This window comes from Scophthalmus maximus, chromosome 3 (assembly GCF_022379125.1).
Source record: "Scophthalmus maximus strain ysfricsl-2021 chromosome 3, ASM2237912v1, whole genome shotgun sequence".
NCBI classification, from domain to species: domain Eukaryota; kingdom Metazoa; phylum Chordata; class Actinopteri; order Pleuronectiformes; family Scophthalmidae; genus Scophthalmus; species Scophthalmus maximus.
Window position 1 is genome coordinate 4,184,700 of NC_061517.1, and position 13,281 is coordinate 4,197,980.

The 13,281-nt window shown below is 48.4% G+C and overlaps 1 protein-coding gene across 12 annotated transcripts in view; it reads right to left on the bottom strand.

Annotated features, from left to right (window-relative positions):
* hspg2 (heparan sulfate proteoglycan 2) overlaps positions 1 to 13,281 on the bottom strand; it is an 85,245-nt gene that overhangs the window by 50,976 nt on the left and 20,988 nt on the right. For 10 of the 12 annotated variants that reach the window (XM_047331288.1, XM_047331294.1, XM_047331298.1 and 7 more), the window contains exons 2-4: positions 7,798 to 7,927; positions 7,437 to 7,493; positions 1,212 to 1,271 (exon numbers count right to left, since the gene is read on the bottom strand). In XM_047331288.1, coding sequence (XP_047187244.1) covers positions 1,212 to 1,271; positions 7,437 to 7,493; positions 7,798 to 7,927 — 247 coding nt within the window. Of the gene's footprint in view, positions 1 to 1,211; positions 1,272 to 3,596; positions 3,616 to 7,436; positions 7,494 to 7,797; positions 7,928 to 13,281 lie in introns of those variants that run through there. The other 2 variants (XM_047331291.1, XM_047331297.1) reach the window with 2 other exon arrangements.

The following is a 13,281-nucleotide window of genomic DNA, read 5'->3' on the forward strand; positions in this document are numbered from 1 at the left end:
ATCACTTGCGGTTTCCAGCGGGAAGGGGGAGGAGGGGGAGGGGGGGGGGGGGGGGGGTGGCGTTCCCCCCTGTCAACTATCGCTACCATCAAGAGTGATGAAACTGTCAGGGTGCAGATACGATGGGCGGGATGAAGTCGGGGGAAAAATTGCATTCCGCGCTCTTAATTCCCAAACTTATTCTGCTGTTAAAGCTGTTCAGCAGAACTGTGGCGTCTTTGTGCAACGGGCCCCCTCGGAACACACGGAGGCCTATGCATGAGACAAAGACTTGATTGAGCAGTGAGCCCTGCCTGGCCTTTAAAGCCCAGCCGCGTTGGGTTTGACCTTCGGGCCCCGAAGGCAGCGCCCACGGCACCGGCTCCAGCACCACCCGAGCCTACGTGAGGGTGGAGGGAGGGAGGCCGGGCCAGAATTCTGTTAGCACAAGGACCCAAACCACACCGGACCATGGACCCCGTCAAAAAATCTTCGTGTTTTTCCCCTCCGTGCGCCTTCTCTTCGTTCTCAATCTTTCTCAGTTTGACGTATTCATGTGCCAGACGGCCTCATTCTCTGCCTGACTCATGTAGAAAGAACCCCTGCGACTTAACCCTTTTGTTGGTGGCCCGCCAAACGGCTCCGTCTCCGAGTCCACTCATTGCCCTCTGGGGAACTCTTGGGAATAACTTCTGGCTTCACTGTTAAGCCGGCCCCAGCCTGCTCTCCCACAGCTTGCAATGTAAGCCATCCAAAACCACCATTGTGTATGGTAGGGCACGTTTTCATACTCATATTGTGGTGATTCCGCGAGGCAGCTGGTTCAGATCACTGGGAGGAGCCATCTGCATGAGGCCTGAGATTACAAAACGGCACTTTTTCAAACCGAGTCGAGGAACACCGTCCGTCTGTCCACGGAGATGAATGATCGCGTTGTGTTGAGATATCCTCACAACGAGGTTGTCACTCGAGTGCGATGGACTCCATTACGCGATGGAAACATACGCATCATTTTCCACTGGCATCCAAAACAAAAAAACTCTGGGAGACGCCTGCAAGACGCTTGGAAAAACAGACTCGCCGGCCTCAAACGCTGCATGCCCGAGCCGAGTCTTCCTTGGAATGTTATCTGAGAGTGTGTTTGGAAATGCGAGTGCATAACTGAGTGGAGCAGGTGACAGGAGAGTGTGCCAAAGACAAGAGAGGAGAGAAAGGCGTGTTCGAGGACTTACTGTAGTCGGGCTCGACTGGGCTCTGTATGTTCCTCATGTACGAAGAGTCCAACCAGTGAACTGTGGCAAGCGATGGGGGGCGTGGAGCAAAGAGCAGGAGACAAGGGGCGGGAAAGAGACGTGGCACAGAGGTCGCGGAGGGCACAGACAAGAGCCGGGGGGGGGGGGGGGTCAAAGATCGAAACAAGGAACAGGGAGACGGATCAAGTTAGCCAGGCAGGTGCAGAGAGGTTAAAGTTTCAGGAAAGTTGTGAAGGCAATGATTGGAGGCAAGGAGAGAGAAAAAGAAAGGTGACAGTCAGAAAAGTGAACCCGCGTCAACAGGGTGGTCTTGACAGAAACAATGAGTTCAACCAGCGTCTGTCTGGAAACACACAAGGAAGTCTGCTGGCATGACAGCGTCCAGGAGAAAAAGGTCAGAGGGCATCTCTTTTCGAAATGACTCCTCTTCGGCAGAACAAAGAGGATATCCTACAGAGCAAACACACACTTCCACGCAGCCGCTCCTCACATCTCTGCCGTGCGACACACACACACACACACACACACACACACACACACACACACACACCCTGGGACGCAGCGACGCAGGGAGGAGCTGCTTCCTGTTTTTCCCCCCTCCGAAATGGAAAGAACTGAGCACCACCACCACGGCAGTTTTTCCCCCCCAACTGTTTTTTTTTTTTCACCAAAAAGTTAAGCCCTCAGCACTGGCACCGCCAACAATGACCACGTTCTGTTTGGCGGTGACTCATTCGTTCTCGACGCGGCGATTGGATGCGGCTGCATCCCCCTTGGCTCGTCTGAAACGCGGGCGGGCTTTAAGAGCGGGACGCCAAAGACGTTTTTACAGCATGTGTTGTAGCACCTGTGTACCGCCGTCCCAAGCAGGGGACTACAATGCTCGTCTTGTCAAATGAAAACAGATTTAACAAAAATTTGAAATAAGTACACTGACACTACACTTCTGGCAAGAAGCTCTGCTCCAGACTCTGTACAAGTCCACTCCATTCACTTCGAAGGACAGCTGTGAACAACAGCTGTCCTTCATAATCAAGTGAGCGTTCTGGAGCCAGCTGTTTTACAGCTGCACATGCCAAAACACCAGCCCATGTGGTTCCCCAATGCTCACATTTACTGTAGCTGCAGCGCGTCCTCCTCCAGAGGAGTCGCTGGTACAGATGCAACACGATCAGGTGAAGAGCAGGTCAATCGGCTCAGAGAAGAGGAATTGCTGCAGACTGGGCCAGAGTTTCTTGTGAAGCAATCCAAAGACTACAAAGTCCGGCCAGGAACCAGCTGACGGAAAAAAAACCTCCGGGGTCTCCCTCAAGGAGAGTGACCCAAACTAATTAAAGCTAATGAAGCGCCCGCTGCTTCAAAGGCGGTCGGTCGTGTCGTGGGCCTGGTCGGCAGTCGGGAACGGGAGAGAGAGACGGAAACAAGAAGTGGGCAAGAGCTTTACTGCTACCCTCCACTCTTTTGTGTGCAGATCGGGTCATAATCAGCGTCTGAGACGAGGCAATCACTGTGCAACAACACGAAACGCACACGCGAAGGAGAAGAAAAAAACAACACACGGCCACAAATTCACAGTCAGATGACGGCAAACTACACACGTACCGGACGTGTGATCGGACAGAAGAAAAAGCAGTTAGGGGCTCAACGGATCCCGGGAGACGCAATTATGTGATACGGATCCTCTCTGGTGTTTGAACCAGGAAGCCGCTGATCGACCGCGGAGCTTCACACAAATAAACTCTGGGATCCGCGGGGCAATTGAATACCTGGCCGCGGAGCACACGTTCTAATTCAGTGCTTGTTTTTGTAAAAAAAACAAACAAACAGCAAAAGCGTTTTCCCGGCGTCAGCTATTCTCCTCACAGGTCATCACGAGGCGTCATCAAAATGACGCGCGCGGCGTCGGCCACAAGCCCGTCCTGGACGCCGCCGGCGGGACTGACGCGACCGGCTCCCTTTTTTTTTTACGAAACCCCACAGGCTTTCTTTCCTAAAGAGGAGCGGCGCGAGCCCAGCTTTCTCCAAGGCAACACGTCTGTTATTGGTACAACACAGCGCGAGCATCACGGGGCTCGGTGCAGTAACAAGGCCCGAGGCGGTGACTAAGACCGTTCAGCAGGAGCCGCTCAGGGCCAGCGGCCACCCTGAGTGAAGAGCACACAGTGACACTGGTGATGAACCGTTTGTTGTGCGAGTGGCGGGTAGAGGCTTTTCTCTTTTTTTTTTTGGATTATCTACGTGTTTTGTCTGCTGTCTTACGACCGCCTCGTCCGCCGACGGGAGTGAGTCGCCTGATTGTAATGTGAGGCAATTTGTGCGCGGCCACCTTGAGGGCCCCCGGCAGTGCAACAACAAAGACCTCACCGAAATAACTGCAGCTGCCAGCATTCGTCCCTCCGTGCGACCACTCGGGAGGCTCCCTGTATCTGACACACACACACACACACACACACACACACACACACACACACACACACACACACACACACACACACACACACACACACACACACACACACACACACACACACACACACACACACACACACACACACACCAAATGCCCAGGACACAGGCAGAAACACTGAGTGGGTGGCCTGCTGGCCGCAGCCTGTCCAGTGTCCCGGGCCAAGCCGACGGACAGGGCACATTACCCTGATGTATCGGCCACTTATGCTGCGACATCGGGGAGTCTGGGCCCAGACCACTGGCAACTAATGCGTTTAGAAGAAGAAGAAGAAGAAGAAGTAGAACAGAAGAAGAAAAAAAGAGAAGAGGGCAGCCGGACACTTGAGCTGAAGTGAGACGTCCGAGAAAAACGGACGAGTCGACTGAGGAACTCAAACCTGCATGTTTAATCTCAAATCCACACGTCGGACGGGGCTGATTAAGTCAAGGTTGGCTTACGGCACGATGAGATTAAATACGCTTTGTCTGACTTCACGAAACACCGTTATCTATCTTATTCCCCTCCTACATATGATCAACAATTTAAAACATTCAGTCTAGTTCGGGCTCTGACCAAATTTGTAGTGATTTAAATTTAAAATGTGAAACAGGCTGGAGTAGATTAAAAGCTCTTCCAAACCGCATGGCACCTCTTGCGTAGTACTCTCCCTGCGTCACCCACAGTGTGGGAGCAGCGTTCGCCCGGTACCCATCCCCAGTGGTGGAAATGGCAAACGGTGGAAAAGCCGACAGAAGCAGCTCAACCTCACGAGGGACAAAGATGGACGTCGATGGACAAAGCAAAAGCAGCCGAAGAAGGAGAGAGATGGGGAGAAGAGATCAAACGAGAATGAACCTCGGACGGACATTCACTCCGTGGCAAAAGCCCCGGGACCCGTCGACCAGGTCCGTAAGCAACACAGCCAGCCTACTTATTAATACTAACGGGCGCTTACTCTCTGTTGGTAGTGCTTGGTGGGTTACACCGCTAACTTTGGTACAGAAGGCCTGGGTTCGATTCCCAGTCCAGTGTGGGCCGCAATGCAACCGGCCTCTGGTATCGAGTCAAGCTCTGACATAAGCTCGTCACCGCTCTCCGGCGTTCTTCTTGTCAAGACATATACACAGATGCTTCTATGAGTTTACGTTCTATGAATTTAACATTGGCTAAACGTACTGACCGTTTTTAATTTATCGCTCGGGGGAATTCGTCTTGAGATTTGAATTCTCAAGCTTTTCGTCCAATGTTAGTGCTGAAGGGAAGAATTCAACCCCGGCAGCCTCTCGCCAAGCCCCATCGCCAAACACTGCGTCGACATGTAAGCCTTTGTTTCTTTTTCCTTTAAACAAAGTAGCCATATGCGCTCGGTGCGCTGCTGGGAACGTCCGGCACCGAGCCGGCGTGGAACAAGGAAAAGCTCTCACAGACGAGATGAACTGGATTTTGTGTCCCAGAAATCTCTTCGGGGCTCTCGGTTGCGGAGGTCGAGACGAGAGGTTAGGAGGACATGGGACGCAACCTTCACAGCCCCGGAGAAGATTCCAGACTGCGACTGGGGAGGGGTTAAGAACAACAATGGACAAAAGAGGTTCGAAAATAGCCTGATCTGAAAAACAGTTATGACTCCAGATGTTTTCTTTTTTCCACATCGTCAATGTGTGAGGCGGAGACAGAAGGAAATGGGAATTCCTTGCCCGTCGGCAAATAGTAACACAACAGGATACCGGGTCTAGTGGAGGCAACTGTTGCACCTCGGTCTCCCGCTTTATGGCGGCGTTGGAGGGGAAGGAAGGCCAAGGCTCTGGCGAATGGTCTGGACAACCAACAGGACAGAGACACTCAGCAAAGTATTCAGCATTCAGCACAGGAAACAGAATTTCCTTCCCATCGCTGTCATGCTCAGATCTATATACGGGAAAAAAAACCCAGTCTCCTCCAGACGTAGCACCGTGATTATACTGGGAAGAATGCAAAAATGTCTGGCCGCCTTGGAGATAAGGCAATATATTAAAGAGACTACTATTAACTACTAATAATCTCAGCCTCCTGTTTAATTGCCACATAAAAATCAACATTGACCTTTACGTGGTTACAGAGGATGAGAAGTTTATGGAAACGGCGGCAATAAACCAAAGTAACGGGGCCTGTTTGTTGGCTCGTGTCACACCACAAAATGGGAGCACATCATCACATAATATTTTTTTTTAAATCCTGTGCTGTCAACACATTAAAATCTGGCTTTTATATTATTTTAGCGCAATTGTATCTGAAGAAGAAGAAGAAGAAGAAGAAGAAGAAAATATCCACTTTAAACATTGTCTTCATTGTTGCACTGATTAAAAAAAAACAGTCCAACCTTTCTGACCTAATGCATCACAGTCACATTCGGTCACACGCGTTAACGTCATCTGTCCCACGGCCAGGCCCCGCAGCAGTGCTATTTCCGTGAGCGGGGCACATGCTATACAGTGTTCCTCAGCTCTGATGTCCGCTCGCAATGCTGCCACCAAAACAATTACTCGGCCATGATGTAATGAGCTCCACCAACCTGTCGAGTGCCAGCGCCTGACACCCAGGACACACTAAGACGCCGCAGCCGGCCCCTCGTCTCTCACAAGGACGGAAATGATCTGATCTGTTTGGATTGTTAACAAATAACTGCTTTGCTAAATGAGTTTTCGAAAGGGGGGGGGGTGGTAGTATAAATGCTGTTAAAAATACATTTAATTTCCATAAAAGTAGGTCATTGTTTATGTTTTTGCCATAAACAATTGCAATCTATGTTGTATCTAATTTTGGACTCCTGTTAAAAGATGAGTTCACTTTTTTTTTTCAAGTTTGTGCTTTAGCAGTACTCTCACTATATGAAAGATTCTCTTGGAGACAAGTGTGGACATGCAGTGTGTATGCAGGTATATCAATATTGTTTTAAGAGGCAAAAAATGTCGAGCCATCCTTTATCCTTATGTGTCACACATACATCCCGTGAGAGAATTATCACTGGTTCTGTCCAAATAAAGCGTTTCCAGTCGTTATTTCTAAGGGCATCCTTGGTGGCTGAGGCCTTGCAGAAATCCAGTATTCAGTGAAAAGTTAACTGAAAGAATCTCTTAGGTTGTTTTGGCTGTGAAGAGAAATGCGGAGGTGGCGAACACGAGAAAAATGCGCCGAGAACAGAAGCGTAACGCGCAGCAGCAGAACCACAGGCATGATTAAAGAGTTAGATCCATCATGCAAAGTTTTAATACGTTATCTACTTTCCGCTGCTGCGGTGCGATGTGATATAGTGGGGTCCCTGCATATAAATATACCTTTCAGGTCTACATAAAAATAAGGGGGGCTGGTGGGGGGGAAAAGTGCAGTTGTGATCGGAATGCAAAACAGAGGCGCTCCGCTGCCGCTTTTCATTGTTCGGCGGGCTTTCGTGTATCTCATAGTCCTGTCATCTCCGCCACCGGTTAAAAGGATGAAAGAGGAGAGAAGATGTTTATGTCTCAACGACAACGCCGAGGCCTTGTGTTATGACCAGAGTTGGTGAGGAGGGAGGGGTGAGGGCGGTTGTAGCAGGATGCAAAGGCATCATCATTCAGGGAAAGACACACACACACACACACACACACACACACACACACACACACGTTGCTGCATACTGTACATTCACTCGACTCGCACATGGGGGAGCTTTATCGGGCTGAACGAGATCTTCCACACATAAATAAAATCTGTCACCGGAATTAGATCTGCCGGTCTCTTACTTGTGCTCTCGCTGACTGGAGGCCACGGCGTGCTTCCATCATCCTCTCCGCTGGGATCTTCGGAGAGAGAGAGAAACAGAAGTGTCAAGGGCACACCATGCGTTATTCACTCATGTGACCAAGTCGAGTGTGCAATCTGCAGGAGGGATAAATCCCCCCCTTGAAAAGCGTGAATCCTGCCAAACAGGGTTCATATGGAGGATGTCATCAAAATATGCAACATTCGCCTGTTGTGCATTGTGGGATGTGTTAACGGTCTAAGGAATGCATCACGGGGGAGAAAAAAAAGGAAAGACAGTTCCCACGAATTAAGGGCAGCTGTTGCTGTGGTTTGCGGTCACACATCCTCTGTCAACCCCACCTCCTGACGCTTCGTCGGCAGCAAAGTCCTCGTCGTCGTCCAGCAAGCTCCGTGACGCCTGCACGTCTTTCTCCGCCTCCAGGTCCTCGGGCAGAGGGACCTCTCCCCACACCTTGGAGGCCTGCGTCACCTGCAGCAAACACAGAGATTTATAGGGGTTGAAGTCTCGCCGGGGGAAAAGGTTACACCCAGCGCCATACATGGACCCTGGAAGGGAGGAGGGAAAACAAAAGCCGAGACGGGAAACGGGGGCATTGTGGTGTGTTTACTTTTGCCATTTATTATCTCTTTGACGGCCACTCAAGAGCTCACATTCAGGGCTCAACGCTTTTGTCACCGCTCGAATCGTCAAAAGGAATCGTTACTTTTTGGCTATTGTGTGTATTTCCAACATAACTGGTGGAAGGTGGCAACAGCTGACTGCAATGACCCACATTATGAATAGTACATGCGAGCACGCAAACACTGAACAAATCTCTGAAATCCAGGCAAAGCAGCCGCGCTCAGATCAGAGTGACGCAAATCTCTTTAAGTCATTTTTAAACACCCCACCCCACCTACCCTCGGGTAACTGCAAGAAAAGAAAAGAAATCCAGCACACCACGACTGCACGACAGCTCCTCACTCAGAGGAAGGATTCTATCATGGAAACATTATGTCACCTCCAGCCGCAGCAAAAATCACCTCAGATTGAGTGCAGCATTTCAAAGGGCGGGTTCCTTCAACATCAGACTGTGATCTCCGTGTCATTCAGCATGTTATATGAATGGAACAATGACAGGGGTGTGAGCGAGAGAAACTGAAACTGCAGTGCCTTTGGGCCCGACACCGCTCAGAAGGGGAAAAAAAAAAATCACACATCGATATCCAAATGTGTCCGTGCCACCAAGTACTGAAAAATGTCAAGTAAGTCGGCATTGGCATAGTTAGGAAAAGGTTATTTATACGGCTGATTGTGTTGAGAACCCTGGCCTCTTGTCCAGTATCAACTTGGATTGGCTCCGGAGAGACATGTGTCTTTACCAAAGTCTTCAATGATGAAAAGTGTTGTTTTGGTATGGGCAAAAGCAACTATAGGCAGTATAATGCCCATTACAACGCAGCACACATGGATGGTACTAGATGTCGATCACGTTGTATCCACGCGCCAAAGCATACCGTGATTTATCTTCTGTTTGACTCTAAATGGACCAAAATTTACTAAATGAACTAGAGATTGAACAATAAACTCCTCAGGAAAATGTTTACTGACGTTATAAAATCAAGTGGGAAGTAGAGTCATTTTCTCATAGACTTCTATAGAAACTGACCTTCTTTTTGCAACCAGTGGAGTCGCCCTCTGCTGGTCAAGCACCCTGGTTACCGTTGACTACATCCATTTTATGAACAGTCTATGGTTTGGAGCAAAGATGTATGAAAGGATTCAATAAGTGTAGATCTATCACGACATTCCAGGAAGGAAATTCTTGACAAAACTAGTCATAGTTTGATAAAACAAATAAAAGGAACCGCCTCTACTTGTGGTACATCCAACAGACCCGTGTGTTCTCTCAATGAGGAGACACAAAGCTTAGCCCCCCACTTTCTTATCTGATCATCTTGATAAAGTTTACTGTGCCAGACCAAAGGGAGCAAAGTGTGGGTGTTTTTTATTTTTTTATCTCTGCTCTCACCATCTCAACATGCCGGACTGCCCAGACTCCTGCTATAAGTTTAGTTATGACCCTGGCAGGATGCCACCCCTGGCATTTCCAGTTGGCATGGCCCGCCAGTTCCTATTTCCACAAATCTCTGTCATGGTAGTTTTCCCATTTAAACGGCTCCAGCTAATAAATAACTCGATCTATCCCCCCAAATCCTCTCTCCCCTGCCTGAACACCCTTACAACAACAATCCCGGGCCTTTTTCAAAAGGAAACTGCTGACTAACCAGATTCTTTTCAGTTGTGCCGAGCAGCCAACCATCGGTGTGATCATCTCCTGCTTCCCACTCCTTTGGGATGTGGTATCATCTGGTCACACTGGATGCCATCTGGGGCAAAAACCTCCTCAAACCTACTGACCAGCCTTTGGTGGCTCGAGTCCATATTTGCACTCGATCTTGAGGCTGACATGTTCAGCTGCACTTGTTTGGAATGTCAATCTGGCCTCATCTTCAGGGGAGTTGGGAACTACATATGAATTGGCTTTCTCACTATGCTACAGCGCTCCAGGTTCAAAAAGCCAGAGCGACCTTTACTCTCGGTCTCGGAGTTGAGACACGTCTCTGGTGTTAAAGTTATCTCTCCCTAGAGATAAAGGTCTTGACCGACGCTGTGTTTCTTTGATCTCCACCCCAGCCAGAGGACACCAGCTCTCCTCGCTCCAGTAACTTGTTGCAATTTCCAGGACATGTGGCAGCCAGGTATATGCTTGAAGAAAAGCAGGCAAGCACATACACACAAGTATCATACACGCATGCAACAGAGACACACACATGAGCACACGCATTCCAGTCGAAAGGAATTCCATTGTTTACTTATGAATTACTCTGCCTACAATGCACAGTGTTTGCCCTGTTAGACGAAGTATCGGTGGCTCTACAAAAAGGGCACAAGAGTATCCATGGATAATGAGAGACAGGTGACACTTACAGAAGACTTGGAGGGGACCGGGGAAAATAACTGCACTTTGGTCCACGGACAGTTGTTTATACGCAACAGGACAGAAGCCGAACGTTCTGGGGAAAAAATGATTGGTTGGACTGAAAAAAACTGAGCCAATATCCGTTAACGGTACGAACATCAGCTTTCGTTGAGTCTTGCAGCTGGAGACCTGCTGTCAACTCCATCTCCACACAACTGCTGGCTCCACTACATCTACATCTTCACTGGCCATAAACAATCAATTAGATTTTCATGCTTCTTTGTTTCCCAAAGTGGATAATACAGTTATTAAAACATTCCAGATCCATCACAGCTTTTATTTGTAAGGCCAGAAGAACAACTGTTTCATACATGTTAACTGAATCTCTGGGATAAAAGTCAACGTAACATTTTAACATCACAACTGCGATAATGTTTTAGTGGCTAATGTGGCATTCTATATTCACCATCCTCCTTCCCTGGTGCTTGCTTGGAAACTACAGTGTAAATACTGCACAGATTTTTTTTTTTAGCCCAGTTCATGATTTGATAAGAGTCAATCCTTTAAGAACCATCCTTTATCCTCTACCGCTTTTGAGGTTCCGAGAGAGTTTATTCCTCAACCTACAATTTGAAGAAGATGAAAAGTTAAAACATCTAGTGATCTGTAATAATCTGTAGTTTCAACAAGTGCCATGAAGAGATCCAAACCAACAAGGAATTGATGGATACCATTAAGAAGTGTTGCCTGGTGGAACTTATTCCACTGTACCATAGGGTTCAGTTGTTAACCAGTAAATATTTATACACAGAAGTCAACCTCACTGACTTGTTCTGTGATTCCAATAAACATGGTCAGAATCCTAAACGCATTCCAGTTTGCCTTCAAGATTAACAGAAGCACAGAGGATGCTGTGCTGACAGTCACAAACCAGCTTATGCAGCTTTCATTTTAGATTTTAGTTGAAGGTGCACATTCTCTTAACATCGATAAAGGGTTAAGTTACATTTGAGCACTATAGTATGCTCGTTGTTAGCAGATTTAATCAATATGTATTAAAACATCCAACATGGTACTGTTGGGTACCAGTGATTCTGGCATACAAATTTGAGTCTGCACCAATGCACTGACTTGTGGTAGCACATGCAAACATACACCCACACTTTGGCATTCCCATCCCGGTTACATCTCTGTGACAGCCAGAGCCTGTCAGAGGCAGCGTGAGAAGAATTTCTGCACGGGGACTTGATTCGCCCACTCTGCTAACAAGCCCACAGATGCAGCTGCTGGACAATCTGTGAGAAACATCTTGAAAGGCATGGCCAGTGTGTTACAGAAACTTACAAAACTGGACCAGGCTCATATTAGACCCGCAGGAGCGACGCTTTCTCTCATGAAAACAATGCGGCGCGATTTCCTGATAGCGGCAGCAAAGGTTTTAGCATTTAAAGCATCTCCTGAGCTCAGACAACCTGCCTGCATTTGTCTCCACCAGAGCGTGTGATGGGCAAACACAGAAAGATGAGAGCTGAGAAGGCGGCACGCCGTATTGCTCATACCAATCAATTGATTCAAATAGCATGTCGTGACCTTTCATGCAAGCAGTAGACAGGCAGCTACACAGAAAACCTTGACAAGATGAATTCCCAGCCCCCCTTGACCTTCCATCCCTCCCTAACCTCCCTCTGCTCTCTTTTTATGCTACTTCTTTCACACTAACAATGTGTGCTTACACTTGAAGTAGCAGCATGTACTAAACAGGAATGGAATGTAAACTGCACAGCGCATTAAGTGGATGAAAGCTTGACACATACTCTTCTCTTTAGGTAGAGTAGGCTGAAAAGAAGGAGTCCACCGTGCGCTACCAGGCACCCGTGACGCCTCAGCTGCCGAACCCCAGCACTCCTTTCACTTGACCCACTGTGGAGTACGTGCAAGGGTCGCAACAGCGTTGCATTAAATCAGGTCTGTTACAGCACCTTGATAATGTAAAAATAAATTAGAGAGAGAGATTAAGATCCCTAAAGCCTCTCACGAGGATACGGATGTATGGTATCCCAAACTGCATCTATCAATCCTCCTTTTTGAGAGAGTTAAACAAAGTTCAAGCTGGTACCACAACATGTTTTACACACACACATGGTGGTCTGCACATATGGAGAGGGTTTTGCAACATACTTGGCCATGTGTTGAGAAAGAGTGATGAAAGAGAAGGAGGGAAGCTGAAGAGAAAAGATACCGGCAAGTGCAAGAGAGGCAGACGTCCCCGAGATTCTTTTTGACAACAAAAGCAGTGGCAACAGGAAATCTTTGAGAATGTTTGAGTTTTTCCATGTGTTTAACCCTTGCTTGGAGCGGTGGCTGAGCTGACAAACTGCCACTTCTGACACCATAACCCTCTGCCTGGGCCCCTGCTGCATAAAGAGCCCGATGAGTGAGGCGCTCCTGCTCTCTGCAGCTCTTTGACATTTCTACGGGGGTTTAATCCAAAGTGATTGGCCTGGGAGGAAGTGGAAGGAGGCTCCTCATTCAAAAGACAAACACTCTTTGACAACGTGCACAGATTGTCTTCTCTCGGAGTGTTTCCATGACTAATACCGGCGGGTGCAACAAACACACCGGATTTTCTCAGACAAGGGGACTTGTAGGAGAGGAGGGAAGGGAAGGGAAGGGAAGGGAAGGGGGGGGCCAGGGAGTACAAAAAAAGTGAAGGATAAGTCCGCATTTTTGAACAAATGCTTGGAACGCCTGCCTTGCCATCTTCCCCCCAGGTCATTTATTCTCTCTCCCACACAACCGCCATGCCATACATTTCACAATAAGCTTGGTCTAACACTGGAAATAGGCACTGGAGCTCTTT